At 50.4% G+C, this 26,441-nt stretch overlaps 1 protein-coding gene across 4 annotated transcripts in view; it reads right to left on the bottom strand.

The window, feature by feature from the left end:
- LOC133356249 (insulin-like growth factor 2 mRNA-binding protein 3) overlaps positions 1-24,266 on the bottom strand; it is a 30,995-nt gene extending 6,729 nt beyond the window's left edge. Inside the window, exons 1-15 of one of the 4 annotated variants that reach the window (XM_061573652.1) lie at positions 23,899-24,266; positions 21,239-21,299; positions 14,833-14,881; positions 14,094-14,145; positions 12,782-12,845; positions 10,183-10,596; positions 9,758-9,892; positions 9,435-9,557; positions 8,620-8,755; positions 7,845-7,964; positions 5,611-5,667; positions 4,928-5,044; positions 4,002-4,076; positions 1,971-2,102; positions 1,450-1,563 (exon numbers count right to left, since the gene is read on the bottom strand). In XM_061573652.1, coding sequence (XP_061429636.1) covers positions 1,450-1,563; positions 1,971-2,102; positions 4,002-4,076; positions 4,928-5,044; positions 5,611-5,667; positions 7,845-7,964; positions 8,620-8,755; positions 9,435-9,557; positions 9,758-9,892; positions 10,183-10,596; positions 12,782-12,845; positions 14,094-14,145; positions 14,833-14,881; positions 21,239-21,299; positions 23,899-24,073 — 1,824 coding nt within the window. In that variant the 5' untranslated portion in view covers positions 24,074-24,266. Of the gene's footprint in view, positions 1-1,449; positions 1,564-1,970; positions 2,103-4,001; positions 4,077-4,927; positions 5,045-5,610; positions 5,668-7,844; positions 7,968-8,619; positions 8,756-9,434; positions 9,558-9,757; positions 9,893-10,182; positions 10,597-12,781; positions 12,846-14,093; positions 14,146-14,832; positions 14,882-21,238; positions 21,300-23,898 lie in introns of all 4 variants that reach the window. The other 3 variants (XM_061573644.1, XM_061573670.1, XM_061573661.1) reach the window with 3 other exon arrangements.
- Positions 24,267-26,441: the final 2,175 nt, after the last annotated feature.

Below are 26,441 nucleotides of genomic sequence, written 5' to 3' on the forward strand. Positions count from 1 at the left end.
CCTTCAAAGGCTTTGTAGCTATACTATTACTCATACTGGTAGGAACGAAGTGAACCAGCCTACAATAGGTTATATCGTCCGTCCGTCCGTCCGTGTAGCAACATCGCCCCCTACTGCAAACACTTGGCATGACCCTACAAAAACCTTTAGACTCAGTGACGCTTTCCTGGCTAAACAAGTGTAAAATTCCCTTATAATTCCCTCAGATAGCTTTTAATTAAAACATTTAAATTAATGAGGCTTTCCTGGCTAAACAAGTGTAACATTCCCTTATAATTCCCTGAGGTAGCTTTTAATTAAAACTTTTAAATTAAAATTTAACTCACAGCGGCCGAAAGCCTACAGCTAGGCCTAAAGCCTCGAACTACGCCTCAAACTCTCCCTTCGTATCGTACCCCCGCGTGTGTGCAAGGGAGTTAATGTTTAACAATGTTACATTCTCTGATGTTTTTAAATAGAAACATTTACATTTAAAGCTTTTACATAAATAATTAAAACATTTAAATAAAAAATTAACTCACAGCGGCCTAAAGCCTACAGCTAGGCCTAAAGCCTAGAGCTAGGCCTAAAGCCTAGAACTAGGCCTCAAACTCTCCCTTCGTATCGTCCGATTAGGTGTAGCAACATCGCCCCCTACTACAAACACTTGGCAGGACCCTAGAAAAACCTTTAGACTCAGTGGGGCTTTCCTGGCTAAACAAGTGTAATAATACATTATGTTTATATTCTTTGGTTATTCGTTCCTACCAGCCCACCCCGCAGGGTCCTGTTTTATTTAGCAGGTAAAGCCCACTGTGCGTGACCTGGCAAAAAGTGATAACTCATCGAAGTGGATTATATCATGACGTGGGTATTTATAATCTAAATGCATGTTTCTAAATGTGGTGGGAAAAACCGGAGGACCTGGATACAAATCCACAAGGCCGCCATCGGGGGGAGAGAACACGCAAACTCAACGTATGCAGGCATCGTGAGGGTCGGGATCGAACCCACAACCTCCTGTGTACATCTCGCCACCATGGCGTCCCCAGGAATGTGGACATGTATTCACAATGTTTTGATTAACCTGCAAAATCTGATAATCGAGGGCTAAATACCAAAAATGTGATTATTTGGAAAAAATAATCGTATTAATATGAAAATAGATATTTCCACTAAAATTGCAATCGTTTGAAGTGATTGCGACAACATGCAACTTCACTTTTGCTTAATTTATTAAAACATTAAATGTTTACGTTCAAAATTATAATAATGTATAATCAGTGATTAATACTTAATAAAATAATTAAACAATGATACAAAATCTTAAACAATGAACCTTATTAAAAAATGATCAACCAAAATATGATAAACCAAAGCATAATACAAAATACAAATATGAATCCATCTGAAACTCGTCCCGAGCACACGCCCCATGCGCGCTTTCACACAGAAGAGCATCCCACACACCTGGCTGGCGAAGAAGTGTCCAATAATCTTGACGATGACCTGGTCATCTTCGTCGGGGGTCTGGTCGCGTGGCACCACCACCTGAGCGCATGAGAGGTTCTGCAGCTGCGACACCTGCAAGCAGGACAAGCAGGAGGCGGGGGGGGCAAACACGCAGTTGCCATGTCAGCTCCACTCCCACTGTGCACTCGCGCACAATCACGGCGTGCTACTCCATTTCACATTTTCTACTGGGGTGGCAATGCCCGTGACCACTAATCTGTGTGACCCGTCTCTCCTTTCTCACATTGATCTCACTGTAGAACCGAGCTGTAGAACATTGCTCATCAAACACACTTTGCAACCCAATATTGTCGATTGGGGAGACAGGTCCATCACTCGATGCCATCACCGTACCAACCTGCCATAATTTTAAACAGCGTCGCCGGCAACAATTGCCGAGCGCGTCATAGCGCCTAGGGCCGCCGCTCGGCGTAGGTGCGCGTGCCGCGTAGAGGCCGACCGGTGCCACGCAGCCTTACCGTTTTGCCACCCTTGCCGATGACCCGTCCGGCGGCAGCGGACGGCACCTTGATGTGCACCTCCAGCTTGACGTCCTCGCGAGGGTTGAAGAAGTTCTCCTCCTTCAGCTTGCTGTAGATCCGGCCCTGGGCCTGGTCACCCGCGCCACCGACACGGCGGGTCGAGCATTACCGCGGGACTCGCACGCCGCCTTCGCTACGGGCAGCACCCCCCCCCCCGCCTCACGCGTACGCACACAGCCCTTTCATCGATCCACTGCCGGGGGCCTCTTCGCGACGCGGGGGTCGTGGGGGTTATTTGACCATACTTTACCACGCCGGTCCGTGTGGGTTGTTTAGGCAGAAGGACATAGGTGTGCAAACACAAAGGATTAAGAGCTTAAGTACAATTCAATTTGCTCGCAGGAACTGCATGATTATTGCAAACAATATCGCTCGTGCATTCACACAAGGGACGTATGTGCGGCCCCCGCATGGTACAGGATTAGACACACGTACCGGTGTCAAATCTGGGAGAAATAATCACCATGAATCCACGTTGATGTCTCCGTCACTTAAATTTACGATAGTTTTAGAAGTAATTTGTTCAAGCAAGCTTTTGAAACAGGATAGTTATTTCATCTAACACAGAATTATGTATGCACGCTAATTTTATTTCACCTCAGTTATTTGTGATTCGATTTCTATTTTCTTTAATGCTGTACTTGGTTTTTATTAGAGGCCGACTGAAACAGAATTTCTGGTTTCGGCCAAAACCAAAACCAGACCAAAAGTTAAACATTGACTTTCGGCCGAAACCGAAAGTTTAACTTCACTTTCGACCGAGACCTAAACAGAAGGTATATTACCGAAGTTACCAAACACAAGATTTATGAAATATGTCATGATGCAATGCTACTTTAATTAAAAAGAAATCTAGAACTAATAATTCAGAGCCTGCAGAAAGAGTCGCTAAATATCAAATCTTGAGGTGTTACTTACTTGGTAATTATATCCAAACAAACGAACGTTGTAGTTAAGAAACAACAGTTTTTCCGCATTCAGCCAGACAGGCTGCCGTCTGTTGACCGGTCGTAACCTCGCTCCCAAGCTGCTGCTGCTGACGTGTGTGTGTTTGCAGCCTATCGCATAGGATTGCCTAGCGCCAACTGACCGGCCGATAGGCAGAGTGATAGACGTAGCACTAGCGTTATATTCTAAAAATAGATCTTTGGTTGACGAATGACGACCGAAAGTCAATATCAGTTTCGGCCGAAACCGAAAGTTAAAATTTTACTTTCGGCTGAAACCCAAACTATGCCGAAAGAGGCCATTTGCCAACTTTCGGCAGCCGAAACCGAATCCGAATATCTCGGTCGGCCTCTAGTTTTTATGCTATTGCTTCTGTCACCTTGGTGACCCGGGTCACTCTTGCAAATGAGACTCTTATCCCAGTCTCCTGAGTTCCAACCCTGGTCAAACAAAACAAACTTCAAAAGGGAGATCCATTTATAGATACCCCACTGATTTATAGCGACACTCCTCCTCCCGCCAAGCCCCCACCGCCCCTTTGCTGTCTTCTCAACAAGTGATTGAATGTCGTGGAAGAGACGGTTCGTACAGAGCGACAGAGATGGTAGTGGTAGGGATGGAGATTCAAGGACCGGTGGCATGACACACAATGTCTATTCTATTACTTTGCGCAAAATCCGTACCGGATGGAGGAACAAATTTAAATAAAAACAGCCAAAATGTAACCTGTGTAATGAGACTGGAGGAATAATATAGCACTCAACTGATATGTTGCTTCGTTTATCCTTTTTAAAGAGGGTATTTTTCAAGAAGACGTGTGGCCAGTGTGAAAGAGCAGAACAAATACATTTTGTAGAGGCCCTTTCTTCACAGAGCTCCATCCTAGTGGGAGCCTGCTCCGCCAGAGCGAGCACCTGCAGGGCTGCGCCATTTCCTTTCCCCTGTCTACACGAGTATTTCTCCCCCGTGTTGAGTTAACATCCCGGTCACATGGAGAACGAGCGAGCAGTCAGCACTGACCTTGAACTGAGCCTCGGCGTGGCCCACGATGGTCACCATCCTCTCCTTCACATCGGGGCCCTCAGCCTGCGAGATCTGAAGAGGGTGCACGGTTAGAAAGTTAGTCCCCGGCTCACGCAGTCCCATTACTGCCGCAGTCGGAAGTGACCATACTTCCTGAGTCTGTGAGACATGCTCCAACATCTTCACGTGGCTGACAAAGATCCCCTGTATAGCCTGTAACAAACTCACGGCAAGTACTAATTGTGGACACCTATAAAGGCCGGCATGGCACACAAACTTTGTTTGCCGACTGCGTTTGTTAACACAAGGCATCAGGTACTCATGTGAGACTCAAGGACCGGTTCAGATATTTGCCACCGTTATTAGTCGTGAGTGGCCCAGCCGGATCAGAATGCATTACTCTACCGGCATTTACACTATTACAGCCATGGGTCTGTTTAAACTGCACGTCACCTGCAGGCAGTCATTTTCTAATGTGTATTCTGTCAACTTGGTTAATTTTATTTTGGGAAAAACATTCTGAACGGGGGGCAGCTTGACCCTGGCTATATACTGGACATCTGTGAAAAGAAGCTTTATTGCTCATCGGATTCCTCCAGTACAAATATTCTGATTCTTTTCCTTATACGCAATATTAAAATTTTCCAGATGTTGCCACTAGATGGCAGCAGCAGACACCATAGTGATGTGCACGCAGCTGCAAACAATGCCTAGATTTGCACGCGTAAAATAATATTGCGAGCAGCCACAGGAGGCAGCAATCTCTATGGGTCCCCTCTGGATTCTGAGAACAGACAGGACCACCTGTGAAAGGGTGACGTAAACCGGCTCCATACTGCACGACAGTGGAAGCGAATGTCCGAGTTTCCCAGGTGAGTTTAGTGACAGGTGACCTAGCTAGTGCCCAGTTTAAGGCAACTCACCCGGATGGAGGCGCTGGCATAGCGCGAGATCTGCTGAATGTTCTGTCCCTTGCGGCCAATGATGGCGCCCACGGACTGCGTCGGCACAAACAGGTACACCGTCTCCTGCTCGCTGGACTGTGCGGTGGCCGGCAATGTCAGGGATCAGAGCGGGGAAGCGGGCGGTACAGGTACAGGGGGGTTAGGGGTCATCGCGCACGCGGCACGGTGGGTAACGGCGCGTCAGCGTTGGAACAGTCGAGGAGCGCGAAGAAGCAGGAGGGATTGTTGTGGTGAAGATGCAGGACAAGCTGATGCTTTGGGAAGTTGAGAAGAACCCTTTAGGTAAGGAGCAGATTCATTTTGCACGGAAGAGTGCAGCATCGACATAGTGGAGAAATGGATCAAAGTGCAGGAAAGGCCAGAATCGTTGAGGAGGCAGAAACAGACAAGAACCGGATTTTAAATCAGTAACTCGTTGTCATGTAGGGGTGGCTTTCTGCCTTCCTGATAATCATTTCTGGGGGCTCAAGAGATCCAGGAGTGCTGCCATTATCTCCCTTTGTCCATAACCCCTTGTTGTTAAATCTCTCAATATGCCTCAGTTTTGATTGGCTGTCGGTGTGCGTTGATTAGCAAAATCTAAAAATAAACTGAGAAAATGCGGCGGCGCCCTAGTGAACGCGGCAGGATCGAGGACTCACAGAGGGCTGAGAGGACATGCCGTGGGGGGCGCCTGGGTGGGCGTACGGAGAGGGGCCCTGGGCGTAGAGGAGGCGAGGCCGACAGGGACAGACACAGGACCGTGAACAGACACAACACCCGAGTGAGACACACGGACAGAGAAGGCATGCAGTGCAGAAAGCCACGCTGCAGCAGTCGCAGCAGCAGTCCAAAGTTGTCGCCAACTTGCACAATCCTGCCATGTAAAAATCCAATCAGCACCTGCACACAAGTCGATTTCATGGATCCATCTCCTTGGTTGATGTCCGCTCGGATGCATTGCCAACCCTTGGTTGCCACCCCACTATTATATTCTTGGCCATCTGTCATCATCCCTTTTAGTGGCGTGTTCTGCCCAAGCCCACCTTCTCTTTTTATCTTACCAAAAACCGAAAAAACATTTGTTAAAATGTCACCTCGCATGTCCATTTCCTTTCAGGGCCACGATGTAATTGGCAAGCGTGTTAAGTTTGTGTTATTTGTACTTCTGCACCACTGCCAATTCAGCATCACCAAATCATTTGTTTAAATTTCGATTTAAAGCTTTCGTGACTGCAGGGATTAATCTTCTTGGTTCTTTCGGTAAAGTCACGTAGAAGGGAAGTAATAAAATAATAAAAATAAAACATAATAAAATAAAATAATTCTCACGACGTTTCGGCTACAACGCAAGCATCCGTCTTCAGACGGCTGCTTGCGTTGTAGCCAAATTATTTTATTTTATTATGTTTTATTTTTATTATTTTATTACTTCCCTTCTACGTGACTTTACCGAAAGAACCAAGAAGATCATTTGTTTACTTCTCCCTAACACTCAGATTATGTCTTTAACCTTTCATACATTCTCTAATCCACGTGTTTTCTTTCTGTCTCTCCGTGCATCCCTGTGAATGAATGTTGCCGTTTCTGCTGAAACAAGAACCCCAAACACATGAGGCTAATGTACAAGCAGGAAGTGCTCTGTACCGGCCATTAAAGGCCCAGGCCTGCACCACAATGTCGCTTTGGCTGTCAAGGGCCTCGTGAGCTTGCCCAGCCCAGGACACGGGTTCCCACCGCGCTGCACGTCTGGCCGCAACTGCCTGTGTTACACGTCTGTCCACTGGAGGGCAGCGTACTTGCAGGGCCCCATAAATGGACTTGGTGGAGGTGCATGCCTGTAATCCAGCACTTTGTTGCGGATGTTGTCAGCTCCTTGTAGGGAATTGTAAAACATCCAAACTCCCTGGACTGCGAGGTGGCCAGCAGCTGGTAGCACGGGAAGTGTGTTTGTGAACCCATCTGTGCGGATATCCCCTCCTATGTATGAGTTTGCTCCTGGAACTCAAGCTTCCTCTGATATGGAAAGTGCCGCTAAATATAATTGGCCAAGATCTGTGTGAAGCTGTTGATGACATTTCTACATTAGAAACTGCAACCCACTGTTGCACGGTTTGTGGCGTTCACGTAATCGCATTGCTGTTGTCCACAACCATCTCTCGACTACACAACACAAAGTATTCGTGTCGTTGTGAAGAATGCCAGTACGAATGTAAATAAGCAGATGCCACGCCTCTCTTTCAATATCTGTTCGTACACATACACAAATTTAAGTAGTTTTTTACACATCCTATCAGACAACATCGATGACTGCACTGTACTGATGAGTTATAATGAGGTTGAAACTAGTTCCAGTCGTGACCGTTGCATTGCTGCTCTTTAGGAAGACCACATTTTCTCAACTCTTCGAGTTGGCGTTCTGAACGAGGAAATGGCCACAAAGTTCTTATGAGCTGATGGTCGGAGAACTTCTGCATGCGCAACGCACAACAATGTGTTGATAAATCCACTTGCTTCCGGCCTGCATTATTGTTCTGTTGTGATGAATTTATTTGTAATTTACAGATTTGAATTAAACATCTAATAGTTTGCCAGCATTGGTTCAAGTGAGCCGGACTGCTGATGAGAAAATGACAGTCGAAACCAGTCCAGAGTGTCTGGGTTTTGAACCTATGCTGTTAAATCAAATCATGTACCGGAGAAGGCCATGTATGGCTTATGGGATGTGTTAAAAAAACACTTTAACTTTTTATATGGAGAGACAGATATGGAAAGGAAGGGTATCATTTGTGTATTGAAGCACAGCAATGACCTCGTACCGAGATCCCTTGGCCTGTATCAAAGACGGCGCGCACGTGAGGCTGCTGCTACTGCCACGAGAGAGATGTCGGCTCACCAGCAGGGGCATGTAGGCCGAGGAGGTGCCGTAGGCCCCCAGGGAGGACGTCGCACCGGGCATCCCCGGCGGGAACAGCCCCACGGCGTTCAGGTTCAGTCCGGGCAGCATGTTGGCCTGCTGCTGCAGAACACAGCCCCGACAACACGGGTGGAGCATCATCAACAAACACTGGGTGCTCAAAGCACGCAGGGCCACAGAAACCACACCACGGCAAGAGAGACGAAAAGACTCTGCGCTCGCACTGCCAGCTGATCAGCAGCGGCGGTCCCAGACAGGAAGTTCCGAGGGAGCAAATCGTTTTCTGCTCGGTGGCAACTCAAAGGATGAGCAAGACGCACACGGCGCGTGATTCAATTACATCACGCGTTGCGAGATGAGGTCTCGCAATCGTGACTCGGGGAGGTGTCAGGGGACGTCACCACCTTGGCCGTAAAGGCTTATCCCATTCCACGTTGGTTTTATTTATCGTCAAGTTTTTTTTCAATCTCAGAATGGGGTTCATTGTTTTCTATGGAAAGTCTCTAATAGCAACACAACTTTATATTCAATTTCGTGAATGTTGCATGATGTTTAGGACAGTTACCATCATCCCCCAGAAAGGCGGACAGAGCTCATGCATTTCTGCTTTCTTCCTTCATTGTAAATTGGTAAACAATAAGATTCTTGGAAGTAATAATTACGACTCGTTTCACGCCTAGGAGCCAGCAAGTCGGGGGTGTGCGCGCGAGTGCATGGCGCCGGCTGGTCGGACGTGCGGGGGCGGCGCTCTCACGTTCATGGAGCTGTAGTCGGTCTCGTGCGCCTCCTGCAGTCGCCGCATGATCTCCTCCTCGGCACGGCCGCAGGCTTCCACGCTGCCTCGCACGGTGATGGTACGCTCCGGGTTGTACATGGTCACATCCTGCAGCCTGTGGCCAGCAGCGCCCACACAGCCAACACGGTCAGATCACACGTGTCAATGCCGGGAACGTAATTCAGATACAATCTACCAATTACGGTGAGGTGCGCGGTTTTGATGACGTAAATTTGCTGCTCAAACGAGCAGTCAGGTGGTGCTCCTCTGCTCTTGACATTCCTGAGCTCGCGGTGGGAAGTCCACATTCCTATGGAGGAGGCAAAGTCTCTCGATAGGACGACTTCCCCACAAAGTAGACTCATTCTAGCAGCCCTGAACTCTCCAACATTTGGATTGCGCACGGCTCAATCTATGGTTGGGCCAACTGACCAATTACACATTGCGACCGTAATGGAACTACATCATTAACGTGTATCTACCGACAAAACAAACAGCTTCGCCTACATCCTCCCGTCAAATGAGTGAAGGCAGATCCCCACATTTGCGTATCCTATCAACAGAGGAGATAGCTGTCCTCCTTTACGCTCGCCCACACCCACGCCAACTATCCCTGCCCGTGTGATGTGTCGGCATTCATAGGTGCTACTCGTTAAAGCACTTGCCCCAACAGTCTGTCGAGGCTACCCGAGTGATCTTTGTCTTTGTTAGCAGCGTGAACAAAGTTAAACGGCACTGCTATTATGAGATAAAATCGCGAGGTTTGGGGGCCGGTGGGAGGTGTGGTGGCATACGGGGAAATGGTGATCTTGGTGCCCGTGTCCTGCTCCACTTTCTTCAGGTTCTTGCCCTCCTTGCCGATGAGACGCCCCACAAAGTTGTTGTGAGCCAGGATCTTGAGTGGGATATCCTCGACACTGCAGCGTGGCACAGCAGCGGATACAGCAGAAACACACACGCACGCAGAAACACACACGCACGCAGAAACACACACGCACGCAGAGTCAACGCGCCGCCGATCAGTAACGCGCTTCCCGCATCGACTGCTTCAATTTTAATTCCCCTGAGTGCGTGCCAACCAGAAGACCCCCGGCGGCGGCCGTGACTCGTCACTCACTCTCCGGTGTCGTGTGCCTCCTTCTGGAGCAGCTCGAGGATCAAGCGACAAGCGGCCGAGCGGCCGTCAGGGCTCGCCTGGATCGTCACGGGCTTCTCGGCCGAGCCCAGCATTTCCTTGCGATGCACGTCCACCCTGCAGGTACCGCATGCACACACAGGAAAATGCAAGCACCTCCGATTAGCACAGTTCACTACGTACGGTGCGAAGTTCAACATACATACAAGCCGACAAAATCCAGAGCGGCTTACACTCGCTCTCGACCAGGAGTGGCGAGCAGCAAAACCCCCGGCTATCCGTACTCGGAGTGAGCAGGCCACCCTGATTAATACTGTGGGTGCATCAATCGTAAAAAATAATTTTTAGAAGCAACTGGTGCAGGTACTGATGTGCGGTGCTAAAACCACAGTTAAAAGCGGGCTCACTTGGACTGGGTCTGCTGCGTGATGCTGCGGATGGTGGCACCCTCCTTTCCGATGACGGCGCCCACGTACTGGCTGGGCACCAGCATCCTCAGCGGCAGCGTGTGCGGAGGCTGGCGGCCGGCCCCCTCCGAGTCCATCAGGGGTCTGCGCCTGGGGCCACCCCCTCTCCCGCCGCCGGTTCCATAGTAGGTGGCTCCTCCGGGGCCGCCGCCTCCGCCCGCCGGACGATCGGACTGGCGGCCGCCGGGCCCGCTGCTGCCCCCGCGGCCCCCGCGTCGGCTCACGCGCTTACGCTGCTGGGAGCTGCCGTTCTGCGACAGCTCCGGGTCCTGGCTGCTGGCGGCCTCATCCGGGATGTATGACACCTTGAGTGCATAGCTGTCCAGCTCGTGCCCGTTCAGCTTTTCCACAGCCCTGGGTAAAAATATTTCATCCGTGGGAAATTAGTAACCTTAAAAGTTTTGGTTTCTTTTTGAACGAGGTGTTTGTTTTCCAAAATTCCCTTCGTTAGAATTCGTATTGTTACCTTAATTTGGCTGTGTGTGCACGAGGGCTTGAAGATGCATATTATGGTCCTCATCTTAGGTTACCATAAAATAAAATTAGCGAAAGTGACCCGTCTGACAGCAGCAGCAGTGATGCAGAGATTGACGACTGTGGACCGGTCAGTCGATCGCATTTAGTTCAACTTTATTTTGACGGTGATCTAATTCCATTCTTCAGGAACTGCTGATGGGGGTTTGTGCATGATGCGCCGAGGCTGCTGAATACACACTTTTACTCCTCATAGGCACGCACACAATGACATACAGTAATCCCTCGCCACTTCGACGGTTCAAGTTTCGCGGCCTCAGTGCATCGCGGATTTTTCGAACTGATTTAAAGGCCTCATTATACCTGTGCAGTAACACCATCATCATCATCATTCATCATCACATTCATCGAACTGCACAGGTCTGTCATCTTCTTGGTTCTTTCGGTAAAGTCACGTAGAAGGGAAGTAATAAAACAATAAAAATAAAACATAACAAAATAAAACAATTCTCACGACGTTTCGGCTACAACGCAAGCAGCCGTCTTCAGGTGAAGAATGAGACACTACCAAGCTAGGAGCTTATATATAAGCTGCGTTGGAGGTGGAAGCTGCGTTGGAGGTGGAAGAGCGCCTTAACAAAAAGAATGTGCATATGAAGAGGAATTTAGCATATTCATGGCAAATGCGTAGGAGGTGGGCGGGGGGGTTTCAAAGTCATATTATGCCCATGCATTATGCAGGATCAGCAGCACCAAGGGGGGGTGCAGGGAGTAGCAGTAACAAAGGAAAGGAATGTTAATGATATGTAGCTGCAGTTACTCAACAACCACGTAGAAAACTAAAGTATAAACTACATAAAAACTAAAGTATAAACTGCATAGCACCATCACTATACTTACTATACTCTACAATAAGCTGAGTTACTAACAGCAAGTAATACATTACAATTCTACGTCGTAAAAATGATATAATATGCTTCCATCTAAACTTTATTCTCTTATTCTTCACCTGATTCTCATTCTCTCTCATTCTTCTCTCATTCTTCACCTGAAGACGGCTGCTTGCGTTGTAGCCGAAACGTCGTGAGAATTGTTTTATTTTGGTATGTTTTATTTTTATTGTTTTATTACTTCCCTTCTACGTGACTTTACCGAAAGAACCAAGAAGATGAATCCCTGCAGTCACGAAAGCTTTAAATCGAAATTTAGGTCTGTCATCGTCGTCATTGTCATCGTCGTCGTCATTACTGGAGTCAAGTCTCAAGATACTACTGTCATTGGTGAGTGTAGAACACCATAATACGTATCGTATGAGAGAGAGAGAGAGTGAATGTATAATATTAAGGTTTTATAATTAAATAGATTTAAGTAAAATATATATATATAAAGTATAAATATACATATTTTAAACATTCTGGTACCCACACACACATATTCGGAAATTCCTAGGGGGCCAATCCTACTTCGCGGATTTTCACCTATCGCGAGGGGTTCCGGTCCCCATTAACCGCGATAAACGAGGGATCACTGTATTACATCATGCTAATTGTCTGTACTGTGAATCCTTGTATCTCCAGGTGTCTGTTGTGAAGGCCGTGTTTCTCTCAATTGGCTCTTACCTGGATATAAAGCTCACGAGTGTTTGTGTACACACGTATGGGGATGCGCGTATCACTGCACTATGAACCCGGCGACCTGAGTTCGATCCCCACTCAGGGCCAACACTGGGTGACGATCATCCGAACCGGTCCTGGGTCTCCCAGAGGTCGATTCAGCCTAAAACGAGTATCTGCCGCGATGTGTAAACATCGCCACTGTGGAGACAAAAGGCCGGGCGTGGTGCTGGCCACCCACCCCTCTCGTGTGCCGTGCTGGCCATTATAGGTGCTAGCTAACAGCGCTTGCCCCAACAATCTGTTAAAGACGGGGGATGTTTGTCTTTGATGTGTGTACGTATGGTGTGTATGGAAATGTTTTGAAGGTTGATATTCGCCGACGTGCATTAACAAATTAATGTTGTAAAGCGAAATGGGCGGTGCGTGCGGATGCAGCGGGTGTCACTCACTCCTTGGCTTCCTCCTTGGTGCCGTACGTTACGTTGACAACCGCCGTCTCACTCTCCGTTGCAACTGCAACGGACACCAGCATCGCTATCAATATCACCATCACATCGCAGCAAACAGCACACGTCATCACACAAACAACTGCCACACACACACACACACACAGACCTACACTCACAAATACGCAAGCAGTTGTTAGACATGTGGGCTACATGGCCTCACCTGCCAGAGGAGCCCAATGATGGCACTGTTGTCAGATCTTTCAAGGATCTCCAAACTCTTCAAAATGCGATCCACTTTGGTTAAATCCATGATGGATCATAGACAGGCCAGCCTAAATGTCTCATGCCGGTGCAAGTATTCCTGCAAAATGGGGTCTATTTTTCGCAAGTATAGAAAAGAGGGCATAACTGTGGCCGAGAAGAGCCGAACTTTGAATGGAGCAATAGGCCTGGCAGTTTCACACAGCATTCCTAACGCAGCCAATGAAAAGGTAATGTTGCTAGACTGATTGTAAGTGAGCCCTCTGCTGGCAAACCAGAGTTGGCCATGAGCACACTGCCCATTAATTGAATCTCCTCCATATTCTCCACAACCACTCCATTACTGGATGGACATTTGGGGGGGTGTGGAATGTTGACAAACACTGCCACTCATCAATCGCGCCACCATACTCCCAACTCGAGCAATCCTAGCTATCGTTACAATCACAGCCACACTGAGACTCTACGACAATCACAGCCACACTGAGACTCTACGGCAATTAAAAGGTGGCGATACAAATCATCACAGCAAGATAATGAATAGTGGCCGATGACAACGGACACAACGAGGATTGGTGAATCACAAACATCTGTTAACCTCTGCACCCAAACGCATCGAGGTCGCCATCTCCTTTCTGGCTTGCAGTAAATATGGCAGTACAGTAAGTGGATTAATTTCCAACTGTATTCTGCAAGTACGGGGGTTGATTGTTAACCCCATTGCACGCGTGTGTTTTTTCCGGGTACTCCGATTTCCTCCCACATGTATAAACACTCATTAACAGAGTTGGCCAAACATCCCAATATAGGACCACAGAGCTTGGGAAATGTATAGTGCAATTTCTGGCTGCACTCCCCCACTTGTCCGTGGTTTCCAGCGCCTTGGTGCAAAAACTGCGCACGTTACACATCCCGCAGCGTTTCAAGATGCACTTTGCACGATTGACGGCACTGTACATAACTGAAACATGATTACGCATGACATGAAGGATGGCCGCAATGCTGCTCAGTGCGAGGATGGACCACGCAGGAATGGGTGGGCAGCACTAACCTTGATCGCAACTCTCCACGGTGCCGTACTGGGCCAACAAGCCATCCAGAACCTGCCGGGACACAGCGACCGATCGCAACGTCTCACACACAGAGCCGGGCAACAATGGCTGAGGCTGTTAAAGCAATCTCGACGTTTAAACCGTGCCGACCCCGACCGCCGGATGGCCGGGCAGCCGAGCGGCCCGACGCTCCACACGCGCACTGTTTGTGCACCCATTAGCTCTACAGGCCATCGCAGAGGAACAGAGAGGGTCAGCTGCCTGCTAAGAGTTAGGGTAAAGCGGAGTAGGTTCCGGGCCGTTTCTTTTTTGACCTTGTAACTGAGTCCAGTGACACTAACACCTGGACTCGGCATTTCATTTGAAAAACCACAACATCACGGGACATTTAACATCAACTGTGAAGCAGAAGGCGAATAGTTCCGGTTAACACGTGCCATAGCATTAACCATGGTGGTACTGCCAGATTTTGACCGCGAGCCTTTGCAACAAGCGGCGAAGGAGCCACCGCTGGGCTTGGTCGCCGCTCCACCACGAGAATCAGCCCTCCCCTTGCCTTCTCACTGCTCCCGTCGATACACACGAGACCCAATGCCGCAAGGGCAATCGGCAGCACGGCCCTGCAGTCCTGCACAGCCTGCCAGGCATAATTTTTAAATGCTTTCGACTTCATTACCATATGCAATCAAGCGCGGGGTGCAAGAGATGGGTCTTGATGAGCGAGTGCACAGGACTCACCTCCCATTGCAGGTGGGGCGGAATGTTCCACACTTGTATCTTGCGGTTCCTGCACAACAACACCAAACATATAGCCTAAACAGACCTGCTGGGCCAAGTGCTGTTCATGAGCACCTACTCAGGCCGCCACGATACACAAGGGGGTGAGTGGCCAATACCAAGCCTGACCACCAATGTCTCTCAAGTGCTGATGTTTGCACACCGCACCAGGTACTCATTTAAGGCCGAGTCGACTTAGGAAATTCCCAGGACAGGTTCAAATATTTACAACTGTTCTTGGTCGCGAGTTTGCATCTACCGCGGGTTGCTGGGTTCGTAGCGCAGCTCGCTAATCAATACAATACCGCTCCTTAAAACACCGCCACCAACTAATACCACCACCAGCAGCATCAAACCGTGATAACCTGAGCAGAGGCTTGGCAAGAAAGTTTCAGTAGAAGCATTTGTGCTTTTCTTCGGTCTTGCTAGCCCTCGCCTTCTGACCAACAAATGCAGGAATGAGATCAAGTTACAGGAGGGGGGCTCTGTGCTTGTGTACGGAACACACGCTAATCCTTTAATCAGCTCACCGTTTGGTGCTGGATTAAGACTTACCTAAATTACACCGCCCCACACACAAAGGCAGAGTCTGCAAATATCAAAGCGTCCTGCAGACTCCACTGTAAGTGGCGCATGGCGCCCTCGTCAGGGGCACAGTGCTTGGGCGTGGCGCCGCTCGCCAGCTCAACGACGACGCCACAGTTCGTTTCCATGACCGTTGGGAATCGGGCCACGGTGGCCCAGGAATGGCCCAGGATTGGCAGCTGCAAGGCCCAGGTGCACACGCGCACACACCATGTGCCGTGATATTCCCCTCCACAGCTGAGCGTTTAAAGTTGGGATGTTTTTAAAAAGTAATTTTTTAAAGTTTAAGGTAGGTTTAAAAAAACATGCAAAGATCCGCCTTCCCATATTTGTCTCTCCAAAGAAAATAACAGTATTTTTTTTACACATGTTTTCAGCAGCATTGGTTAAAAACAAGAAAACTCTGGACTGGTTTCGACATTTAGTTTCTCATCAACACCTTGCCTATAAACATCCGGTTTGAGTAAGCCTAACTTTGCTGATGAGACAATGTCAAAACTGGCTTAGAGTTTGCCTGTATTTAACCAAGTTGAAAAAACACTCCCAAAAGTCCATTGTGGCCTAATGTAGGCTTATGTTTAACCTGGACTGATTTAAGATTAAATGCAAAGTATTGGGTTTTTTAAATCAATTTGTAATGCCGACAACCGCCGAGAAGTCAACTAAGCTGGTGGCGTCATGACATGTGTACCTCGCTTTTATGTTGACCTCATGACGTCACAACTCTATCTGGGGTCGCCCAGCCCTAAGTGTGTGGTACAGGGTCAAAACGATCGCCCAAAGGCCAAGGTTTGGGTCCCGATGGGTTCATTTCTGGCCTCGCGGAACAGCCGTGGGAACATTGGTTCCTAGGCCCAGGCCTGGTGCCAGCACCGAGCCTGCCTGGTTCCCAGTGGGCAGGGAAATGGAGCTCGAGTCTTGACTGAAGAAAGGCCGTCTCGGCTTCACAAGAGTCTGTCACCCACCTTGAGACTCGCAGCCTCCCAGAGCCAGCAGCCCGATAGCATTATCCGCTATCGCCACACGTGATGCGTAACTTCACGTTTCAAGCCCTGGCAACTATAAATTTACACCTCAAGTTGTTTTTCATTGCTATGTAAAGGCAAATCAGCTTTGATGAGGCTCTACTCGGACAAGGCTTTCCATGACAGCGAGCCTGCACCATCCACACACATTCACCCACAAATCAACCTTACGAAGACAAAGATCCCCGATATGAAGGCCAGCACGGCACACAAGAGGGTAATGTGGCCAGCACCACGCCCGGCCTCCTTTGTCTCTCCAGTGGCAATGTTTTTACACGTCGAAACAGGTACTCATTTGAAGCCAAGTCGACCTACGGGAGGCCCAGTATCGAATCAGATAATCGTCACTCGTGTTGGGCCTGAGCGGGAATCTAATTCGGATTGCCGGGTTCGTAGTGCAGCGTGCCCACCGTTGCACTACAACTCCCCACTCACTACTACCTTACACACACCCTCCCCCCCACACACACAAGGTGTTGCCACCTGTTCCAGTTTGACCTGGTCAGTCCAGATTACCTATGTTTGGGTGGCAGGAATTTATTTGTACAGAAATCTGGTACCAGTGTTGTCTTGAAGTATATTACACGAGACTGCACGGCTTTGCGAGAGATCTAGGCGGACCGAGAAATACGTCCGGGTTTGAACTACAGTGTAAAAGGTGGCGAATCCTAACACGCAACTTATACCCACCTATGTACACATGCACACATACCCACCCTACCTTCGACACATACACCCAACCGACCCATTCACCTTATGCACACTCACACACAAAGACCCCTGTAAAGTCTTTTCAGGCTGTCCGGGCAAGTGCTGTTAAGCGAGCATCCATGAAGGCCGGTAGGGCGCACGAGAGGGTAATGTGGCCAGCACCACGCCCAGCCGCCTTGGTCGCACACACAACCACACGCATACACCCGCTCTCCCCACCTAGCCAGAAACCCCCACACACACCTATACACATACACCCCCACAACGCGCGAGAGAGAGCCGGACCTCCCACCCCCCCACCCCTACAGCTCCTGACGTGGCAAGGCGCCGTAACTCCCAAGCTGCTGGGCTGGCCTAACGCTCCCACACCAAGCTCGCACAAGTACGTATCCTCCACGCCACAAGCAAAGGTCAAACAAGAAAACACAATCAGTCAACAGGTGTGGCTGGAATGTGCGCAGCCGAGGAAACATCTACAGTGGCCGAGGGGGGAGAGGTTTTTTTTTCTTTCCCAGAACGCTCAGGCCTGCGCAGTGCGGCGCTGCAGCAGCAGCAGCAGCGTGGTCACTTAGAGGTCTGTGCAGACAAAGACTGGAGGCATTCCCGGCACGGTCACACCCAGGCCACGCTCGCTACTCTTCACTCTGGCCCAACGAGTTTGAGATTACGCAACGAGGATTCCGTACCTCACACGGGAACCAGCTCCGTGCCAACAATAAGCGCCACGACAAACGCGGCAAAGCTAAATCCGACCATCTAAATGGCACATTCCTAGCTGGGGGGCTTCACCTGCACAACCTGACACGATGCAAACCACTGGCAAAGTGGATGGCAGACATTGCACAACCTGACACGAGGCAGACATTCCACAACCCAAGCTGCCCCACGCACAGCGTGTTGAGACGCACCGATGCAACAGACATTCGGGTGCAAATTACAAAATGAAACCGCTCCATTGGCAAGTGAAGGGCATGCAGGGAATACACCACTGCATTGTGAAAGGGCACTGGACACATGCCCACTATAAAAAAAAGTGCAGAAAAGCCAGCGCCTCCAGTTGTCCACGCAAATCCTGGCAGGCACTCGTTAGATAGACATGCCTATTCCCAGGGTCACGCTTGCAGCTGCAGATGTAGCCACACTGCCTCTTGCCATCACGCTTGCTGCATCCTTCCCCAACTCTGCTGTGCAGCAGCGACAAACACGGCGGACGTAACGAGTGCGAGAGATGCGTTTGCTTCCATAAGCGCCACTCACCCGGGGGCCCCCAGTGGCGACGGCCGAGACGAGGGGCCGGCACGGAGAGCGTGACCACGGAGGACGAAGTTACGTAAGCGGAAGTGCTCGAGGGGGGTGGGGGGAGGGCAGCAGCACCGCCGCCAAGCATGGGCCCAGGGCCAGGCCTCGGCGGTAGCGGCGGCCTCATTGGCCGGCGGCCTGTCGGCGCAACCGCCGGCACTCGCGTTCGAGCGCGCGTGCTTAAGCACACGCGCCGGTCACCTGGCGGCCAGGTCGCGAGGATGGCTTCCGTGCGCCACGCTTGGCACCAAGTGGCGGCCACTACGGCCAATAAAACGGAGCCCTTCCCACAAGACTTGGAGGTGCCGGGCTCACGGGGTGCTTTCGCCGGGAGCCAGTCGCAATTCACAGAGGCATTGCCAACGTGACGGCGCGATTTTTCAAAACTTTTAAAAGTTTGCCACGCGTCAGCAAGTGGACCGCATGGCGTGCCATCGTCTAACTAAGACTAAGAGGGTTCTCGTAAGCTGGTTGAAAATTTCAATTTAATATATTCTGTAAAAAAAAATTCACTTACTGTTCTTAATAAATCCACTGCTGGATGAGGGCCTTCCCAACATCGTGGCAGTCATGGGGGATTGTCCAACCATACTTCAACACCCTGGTCAGCATAGGTTGAAGGTGGGGCGCCAAAGATTGATTGATATATCTCTTGCCACCGAAGTTATCCATGGCCGGGAATCGAACTCGGACCGCGACACTTGTGCAGCCACTTTACCTCGAGGCAAAAATCAACTTCCATATAATGATTAATTAATAAAAAAACACCAAATTGCATCAAAATAGATTAGATGTATGGTTATCCTAATGTTAATTTGGCTCACATTGTCAAACAATGCAGGGTTAAAAATGTAAGGGGGAAGTAATGTGAAGCGACAGGGATGCGGCAGGAAAACTGCGCGACTGCTCCAACACCACCGGTCCCCTGCAATGACCGATCCCGCAAGCACAGCCACACCCCAGCACGGGTGCCCCTCCCCTCGGGGGCCGCCTAGCCTCAGCTTTTGTTCATCAGATTAGTCAGGCAAGTGGGCTGCTCCGGTCACGCGACAATGGCAGCAGCAGTAGCAGCACGACATGCCGTGCGCGCGGCCTTGGGCAACCAGCCTCGCCTAGTTCACATGGCGGCGGAAAATTAAAAGAGCGGAGCCACGTCACGACCACCGCCGCCGCCGCCCCCTCCCTCCCGCTCCGCGGCCAGGAATGCTCGAGTGCGTGTGGCGACGGTGGAGCAGGGCAGCAAGAACAGCACGGGTCTGCACAGAGCAACAACAGCTCTGTGCAGCAGGAAGTGCAAATGCATTCGAGGTTTCCGTAAGGAAACCAAAATCTCTGCTGCGTTAACCCCTTTGCTGGGGGCTGAATTCGCCATCCAGACCTGCTTGCAAAGCCAATGAAAGAGAAACACATCCTACAGTCAATGACCTCAGAAACAGCACTTTCACACTTTGCTCATAGAAAGCCACCGTGAAGAGCACACGGATGTGCACTAAACCATGGCAGGGGGCCACAAACGGCCTTCCGGTGCACCCGGTGCACCTGCCAGGGTTACAATTCGTCAGGCGACCAACTTTAGATGGAAGAGACCTTCCTACGCCCAATGAACAACACTCAAAAAGCTAATAGGAAAATCAACATTTTTCACATTTTAAGCGATGACACCGCTGATTAAATCGCAGGACGGGACCTTCATAGTGCATTGTATATGTATTCACCGCATTTGAATTTTCGAAGGCTTTGTGTGAAGCATTCAGAGAACACAAGTCGAAAAAGTGGGCACCTCCTGCTTGGTCAACAGCATAAAGCGTAGGAGGTGCTCGTACTCGAGCAGCCTTTACTAGGCCAGTGACGCCAATCGTACCAGATACAGGTCCTCCTCAGCCAAGGTGTCCCTTCGTCCTCGCACAGGGAGCAACGACTTTGGCCCAGGCCACAATGCCATGCCTACACGGCACACTCTGTACAGTAGAGTGGTTGACAAACACGAGTTTTACGCTGCTGGGCGCTGTTAGGTTCACAGTCCATGAGCTGCGCAAACACTGGCGCTGCAGCAACCCCATGCAAACGCAGGGCGTTTGTATCAAAAGGAAGAACGAATGCCCACTTTGCAGCCGTCACCTCAAAAAAAGCATGCATCAACAATGAATGATAATCTCCGCCGAATGATACTTTGTTTCACGAAACGAATATTTTATTGTAACCGTCTTTAAGTTGAATTGCACTACTTCACAGGTTACGTTTACCCTTTTAACACAATATCCACGCACCAAACTGTTAACCGATGCTGGTTGTGGCAGACCCGGTGACGTGTGGACCTGTAAGCCCAGCTTGGTGAGACACACTAAGCAATCCCTTTTGTTGTGTTAATTACGAGGACGCACTCATTATGTAGGAATGTTTGCCACAACAAACGAACAAGTGGAAGAGAATTATAATACTGTGAGCACATAAGGTATCGCTAAACCAGTTTTCAGCCTCACATTTGAGCATTAGTATAATCGGTTCGGTGAAATGCACGTGAATGGCTGGAACATTCCCTTTGTTGCAACCGATAGAAGTGATGCTGCGCTGTCGCGCACAGACGCAGCAACGCACGTTCAACGCTTGAAATGTCCCAACTTTGTGCGTGCACTTTTTCACCGCTGCATTAAAGCACGTCGGTATGTGCTCCGGTGGCAGTGACGAGACATCGGGGTGGCGAGGAGGTGCCAACTGGTCAAAGGAAGGCGGGGGGGGGGATACAGTACCTCTGTCGCCGCGGAACAGAGTGTTCAACTTCCAGGAACTTGCCGTTGAGTTCCACTTTACCTGCACACGTGCACACACATTCACCAGGTCACCTCGTGTGTCACACACACTCGCTCGTTACAACACTGTGGCCAGATGCAAATGGGTGAGAATCATTACATCTCGAAGTGATAACGCTAACACGGGAGAGTCTCGGGTGTAATTTCAGCCGCATCTGTACGGGTTGGCTTGGCGACCTCGAAAATATCAACTTCGGCCGTGGCTACTTCTACTGCTAGACGGATGTTTTACTCGTTTACCAACGGAGCAGGACATTGCTCAGTGACGATTTAAGACCTTGAAAAAGTACCGCACGGTTTACACTTTTAACGTAGATAGTTGGCCTTCCTCGGTCTCTATGCAAGCGGAGGACACCAAGTCAGCTCAATTAGCTGCCTCGGACATATTTTCTGTAATCTGTGGTCATATAAACTTGCAGTCAGGACGAAGCCACATGGCACAGAGCACCGCACTGCAGCAGCAGCAGCAGCAGCTGGGGCCCTACAGACTCGGGGCTGGGCCACGTCTCAGACGCCAGTTTAAAAACAAAAGTCCAAATTCATAATCAACAATCGTGCTAAAATAGCGTGTGAAATGAGACGTTCTATATACACACACACGTATTAAAATACCCTCCTAGAACTATGTTATCAATAATGCATGGAATTAAGTGCCATTTACGGATGCAAATGCAACTAATGTTGCATGTAAAATCCTTGTTTAGCACCAACAATTCTGTACAGATAATTACAGCGTATCAATGTCCGAGATAATGTGTACAACAGACTTATAATCTTGCTGTGGGATATTACACAAACCACCTTTCCAGTGTTCGCTCCTTGTGTCGTGTCGAGCATTGTAAGGGGAACGTTTAAGGTGTCCAATAGATGATGCTACGATCTTATGTTACCATATGACCACTGAAGGTGTTTGCAGAGCAAGGGAAACACGGGCATTGGTAACAAAATTGTAAAAGTTGGTGTCTTGAGTGTAAATCCGCTGGTGGCGATGCAGTGACGAGGAGTGGTGGTGGAGTTACGAGTGGTGGTGGTGATGAGAAGTCATGAGCAGTGGTGGTGGTGGTGGTGGCGACGAGGCAGGATCGCCTGTGATGATAGTGGCAAGGCATGGTGAACACAATGTAGCAGCGACACGGGGTGCTGGCGGGGTGGCCGAGCTGTGGGTGAAGACTGATGGAGTGACGATGTAAGGCCACCACTCGCTGGTGCTGCTGGTGCTGCTGGTGGTGCTGGTGGTGGTGGAGTGAGGACGAGGACACGTGGTGATGGTGTTCACGTCGAGCACTGCCACGCCGTGCCATGTCCCGCAAAGCCCCCTCGGGTCTCCCCGCGACAGCGCACAGGGGCCTGGGGGACGCCTTCCCAGGGTCTCCTCCACCATCTCGCTCGGTCCCCGTTCGCGACCCCCGGCGTTCGCGACGACATCTAAAGAACCCCCTTCCCCGGAGTCCCCTGGAGGCCCCCTTTTTGCCCGGGATGTGGTGCGAGAGTTGCGGTCGTTCGGGCCTAGCGCGGCGCGGGCGCCATCCCCGCGCGCTTCCCCATGGCCGAGGCGGCTCCTGCCGCCGTCTCCATCACCGCCGTCAAGGCGACCGTCCTCCTCCCCCCGCGCCTCCTGCGCCGACACCGCAACGAATGTGCGTGCCAGGCTAGGTGCACTACCGACGCACGCCGGCCGCGTGTGCGCAGCCGCCGTCTTTGCGCATAAATAAAATCGAGAAAAATAATCGCGGAAAAATCCGGAGAGCGGCCCCCGGGAGGCGAGTCGCCTGGGCCCCGCCGAAGCCGCTTCTCCTCCTCGTCCTCCTCCTCCCCCCGCACAGCCCCAGCCCCGACCCCGCCGCGAGGGCCGGGCGAGGGGGTGAGCCGGGAACCCCCTCGCCCGGGTCGCTCTGGGGACTCGAGAGGCCCCTGGGGACACCGCGGCTCGGGGCCCCCCCAACCCACGCTGCCCGTGGCGGCCGCCACCCGAATTCTACTCCTGCTCGTGTCCCCGCGCTCCGCTGCTGCTGCTGCTGCTGCGGCGGCTGCTGCTGATACCCCCATTACCCCTCCTGTTGCTGCTGATGGTGGTGGTGGCGATGGTGTTAACCTCTTCTGCTACAAGTCATGAAGATGGTCCTGGTTGTGATGATGCTGCTGCTGCTGCCAATAATGACCCTAACCCTGCTGCTGCTGCTTTTCCCGCTACGGACGACAGCAGCAGCCCTGCTGATGCTGCTGCTGCTGCTATTCCTGCTGCTGCTGGTGTTTCTCCTGCTTTTGCTGTTCCTGCTGCTGCTGGTGGTGTTTCTCCTGTTCACGGTGCTCGTCACCGCCACCATGACTCCTGCTGCTATCCCCGACACCACGGGCTTAATGCCCCCGATGCAGCGCTGCCCCTCGCTGCTGCTGCTGCTGTTCCCCTAAACGGATTGCGGCCACCGCCGGCCTCCTGCTGCCACCAGCGCTGCTGCTCCGGCTGCCCGCGGCGACCCTCCAACCCACTACCGCCTCCACGCTCTCCTTCTGATCTTCCAACCTCTGCTCTTCGTGCCGACAGTGTCCTCTCTGCCCCCTCTGCTGCTGCTGCCGCCGCCGTCCCTGCCGCTGAATCTCACCGGAGATGGCCTCGATGGCCTTGAGCGCCGTCGTCTCGTCCGGCGTGTCCACGAAGGCGTAGCCGGCCTTGAGCAGGACCTGTCCGCTCACGGCCAGCTGACGCTCGGCGAACACGTTCTCCAGGTCGGCGGCGCTGACGCCTTCCTCCACGTTCCCTATGTACAGCTTGGCCATTGCTGCTGCTGCTTCTGCTGCTGCGTCTGCTGCTGCTGCTGCTGGTGCCTGGACGAGACACGGTGGCCCGTGGCGCGGTGGGGCGGCCCGGGGTGGCAGGAGTGGCAGAGGAAGGGTGGTGGTGGTGGTGGTGGCGGCGGCGATCGGCGTGGCCGGCGTGCTGCTCGGTGTGCTGCTGCTGCTGTGTGTGGCGCGGGGAGGCGCGGCAACAGGAGGAGGCGGCGGCGGCGGCGGGAGAGGGAGGAGAGCTGGAGGGAGGAGGAGCCGCCCGGGGCAGGGAGGAGGAGGATGGTGAGAAGGGGGTCCCCGTGCCCCCCGGGACTCGGTGTGGGTGCCCGACACGCACGGGCCACACTGGGCCACGTTGGGCCACACTGGGCCACGTTGGGCCACACTGGGCCACGTTGGGCCACACTGGGCTTATGCCATCAGCTGATGATGCTCACATCACATAAAATATACCCGTTCGACATGAACAATGCCCTCTCAGAATGGATTTACCAGGGCCGATGATTATTTTCATTAGCCATGGGTCCCTGCCTATTAAAACAAATTGACTGCATTGGCATTGGTTCAATCACGCTTCACTGCTGATGTGACACTGAATACCGAAATCCGGTCCGGGAGTTGACTTGTGTTGAACCAATCCTGCTGAAATTATACTCTTAGAAGGAGGCCGTGTGGCCGATGGGAAGCGTAACATAATTTTTAAACTTAAAAAAATATATTTCGAGGGAAATGTTGAAGCAGGCACATTGCTTATTTAGTGAGCCGTGATGAATCTACTGCTAGATTAAAGGATCCCCAAGGCAACGCCATCTCTCGCGACCCTGCGCTGTAATAATCCACCAATCACCCGCACACCAGCCCATGTCATTGTCCCATCTCAGAAGTGGATGTATTATAGAATATTGGTTCATATCTTGCTTGCCACTTCAGAATTATCCTTGACCATCTGCCATCCTCCCTTCTCGGACAGATATTGAAAACTGAGTGGAATCAAAATTATGACAGATAGGAAATTGTTTTGGGCAATAGCCATCCTTCAGATCAATAGATATATTGACTTCCAGTTGGTATCGAACGGGGGGGGGGGGGCTTAACAATGATGGGCAGTGTGATTCACCAACATGATACTCTGACTACACACCACCATTAACACATTTACATTCATTGATTTTGCGCAACTGTTATAACCAAAACACGTTTAAATTCAACGGCTTGTGTCGCGAATGCAATCCCACGCACGTGAAACATTCCAAGCGAAGCAGGTCACAAATCGGTGTCTCACACAACAACTTTATTAAAATCTTTACATTACAAAAGCACTTGCATGTTATGCCTGAGCACAAGCCGTGTCTACCTCGAGGCAGCCTCAGCCGCGATGTGTGGCACAACTTCTTTTGCGCCGTAATCACCCAAACGCGCATGGTGTGGTACTTGGGTCGGCCCAAGTGCAGTGTTTTCAATACGTTGAAACCAGTGGCGGCTCCTGCAAAATCTCTCAGGGGGGGCATATGTCTGGATGATTTATAAGGATAAGGTCCACCCATGCAAAGGATAAATTAACAGCTTAAGCATGTAAAGGCAACTTCACTTCTTTAATATTAATGAAAAATAAAGTGACTCTTACAAATTGAAACAAAAATTAAGGAAATTAACATCTACAGCAAACCCTTGTCGCAATCGGCAAATCCGCGATCTGCAAACTCAAGGGTATATGGGAAAACGATGGTTTGGTTCCCGATTCATAATGCCACCCCCTCCTTTGCATTAGTTACCCTACATTAACCCAAACATGGAACAGGACTTTGTTTTACGTAAAATTAAAATGTTCTGTTCAAAATAACTAGTACGGTAAATGTAGATTATAAAAAATGTGTGCAGCTGAACTCACTGGAGGCTGGGAACACGTGACCTGGGAGCCACGATGGGCCTCTTGGGAGAGAACATGGAGACGACAGTGCACATGGCTGCAGAGTTTGGTAGTACATGTTGTTGACGTCGTTTAGTGTGAAAATTCGGTCACAGTTCCTATGACCACTGTTTCATTGCTTTTATGGCTTTATTTTGGTGATTTTCGATACGTTTTTTGGTTTGGCCATGTTTGTTTGTTGTAGTACAGAGTTAGACTGATGGCCTTAATCTAAGTTGTTTTGTGGTTGTTGTTGTTTGACTTGCATCCCACTGGGATTTTTGCACATTTTTGTGTACGGTGCTTTTTCTGCAATATTTTACTGTCTTTTCTTGGATTTTCTGTTTGCACTCATTCACATATTCACTTTAAAATCTTTTTTGTTCATGTTTTTGTTTTTTGTTTGTTGCGGTTGCACCCGATTTACCTAATAAATTAACTTGATGTTCTTGC

Source organism: Lethenteron reissneri, chromosome 7 (genome assembly GCF_015708825.2).
Source record: "Lethenteron reissneri isolate LAM-NWPU_2019-01 chromosome 7, ASM1570882v1, whole genome shotgun sequence".
NCBI classification, from domain to species: Eukaryota; Metazoa; Chordata; class Hyperoartia; order Petromyzontiformes; family Petromyzontidae; genus Lethenteron; species Lethenteron reissneri.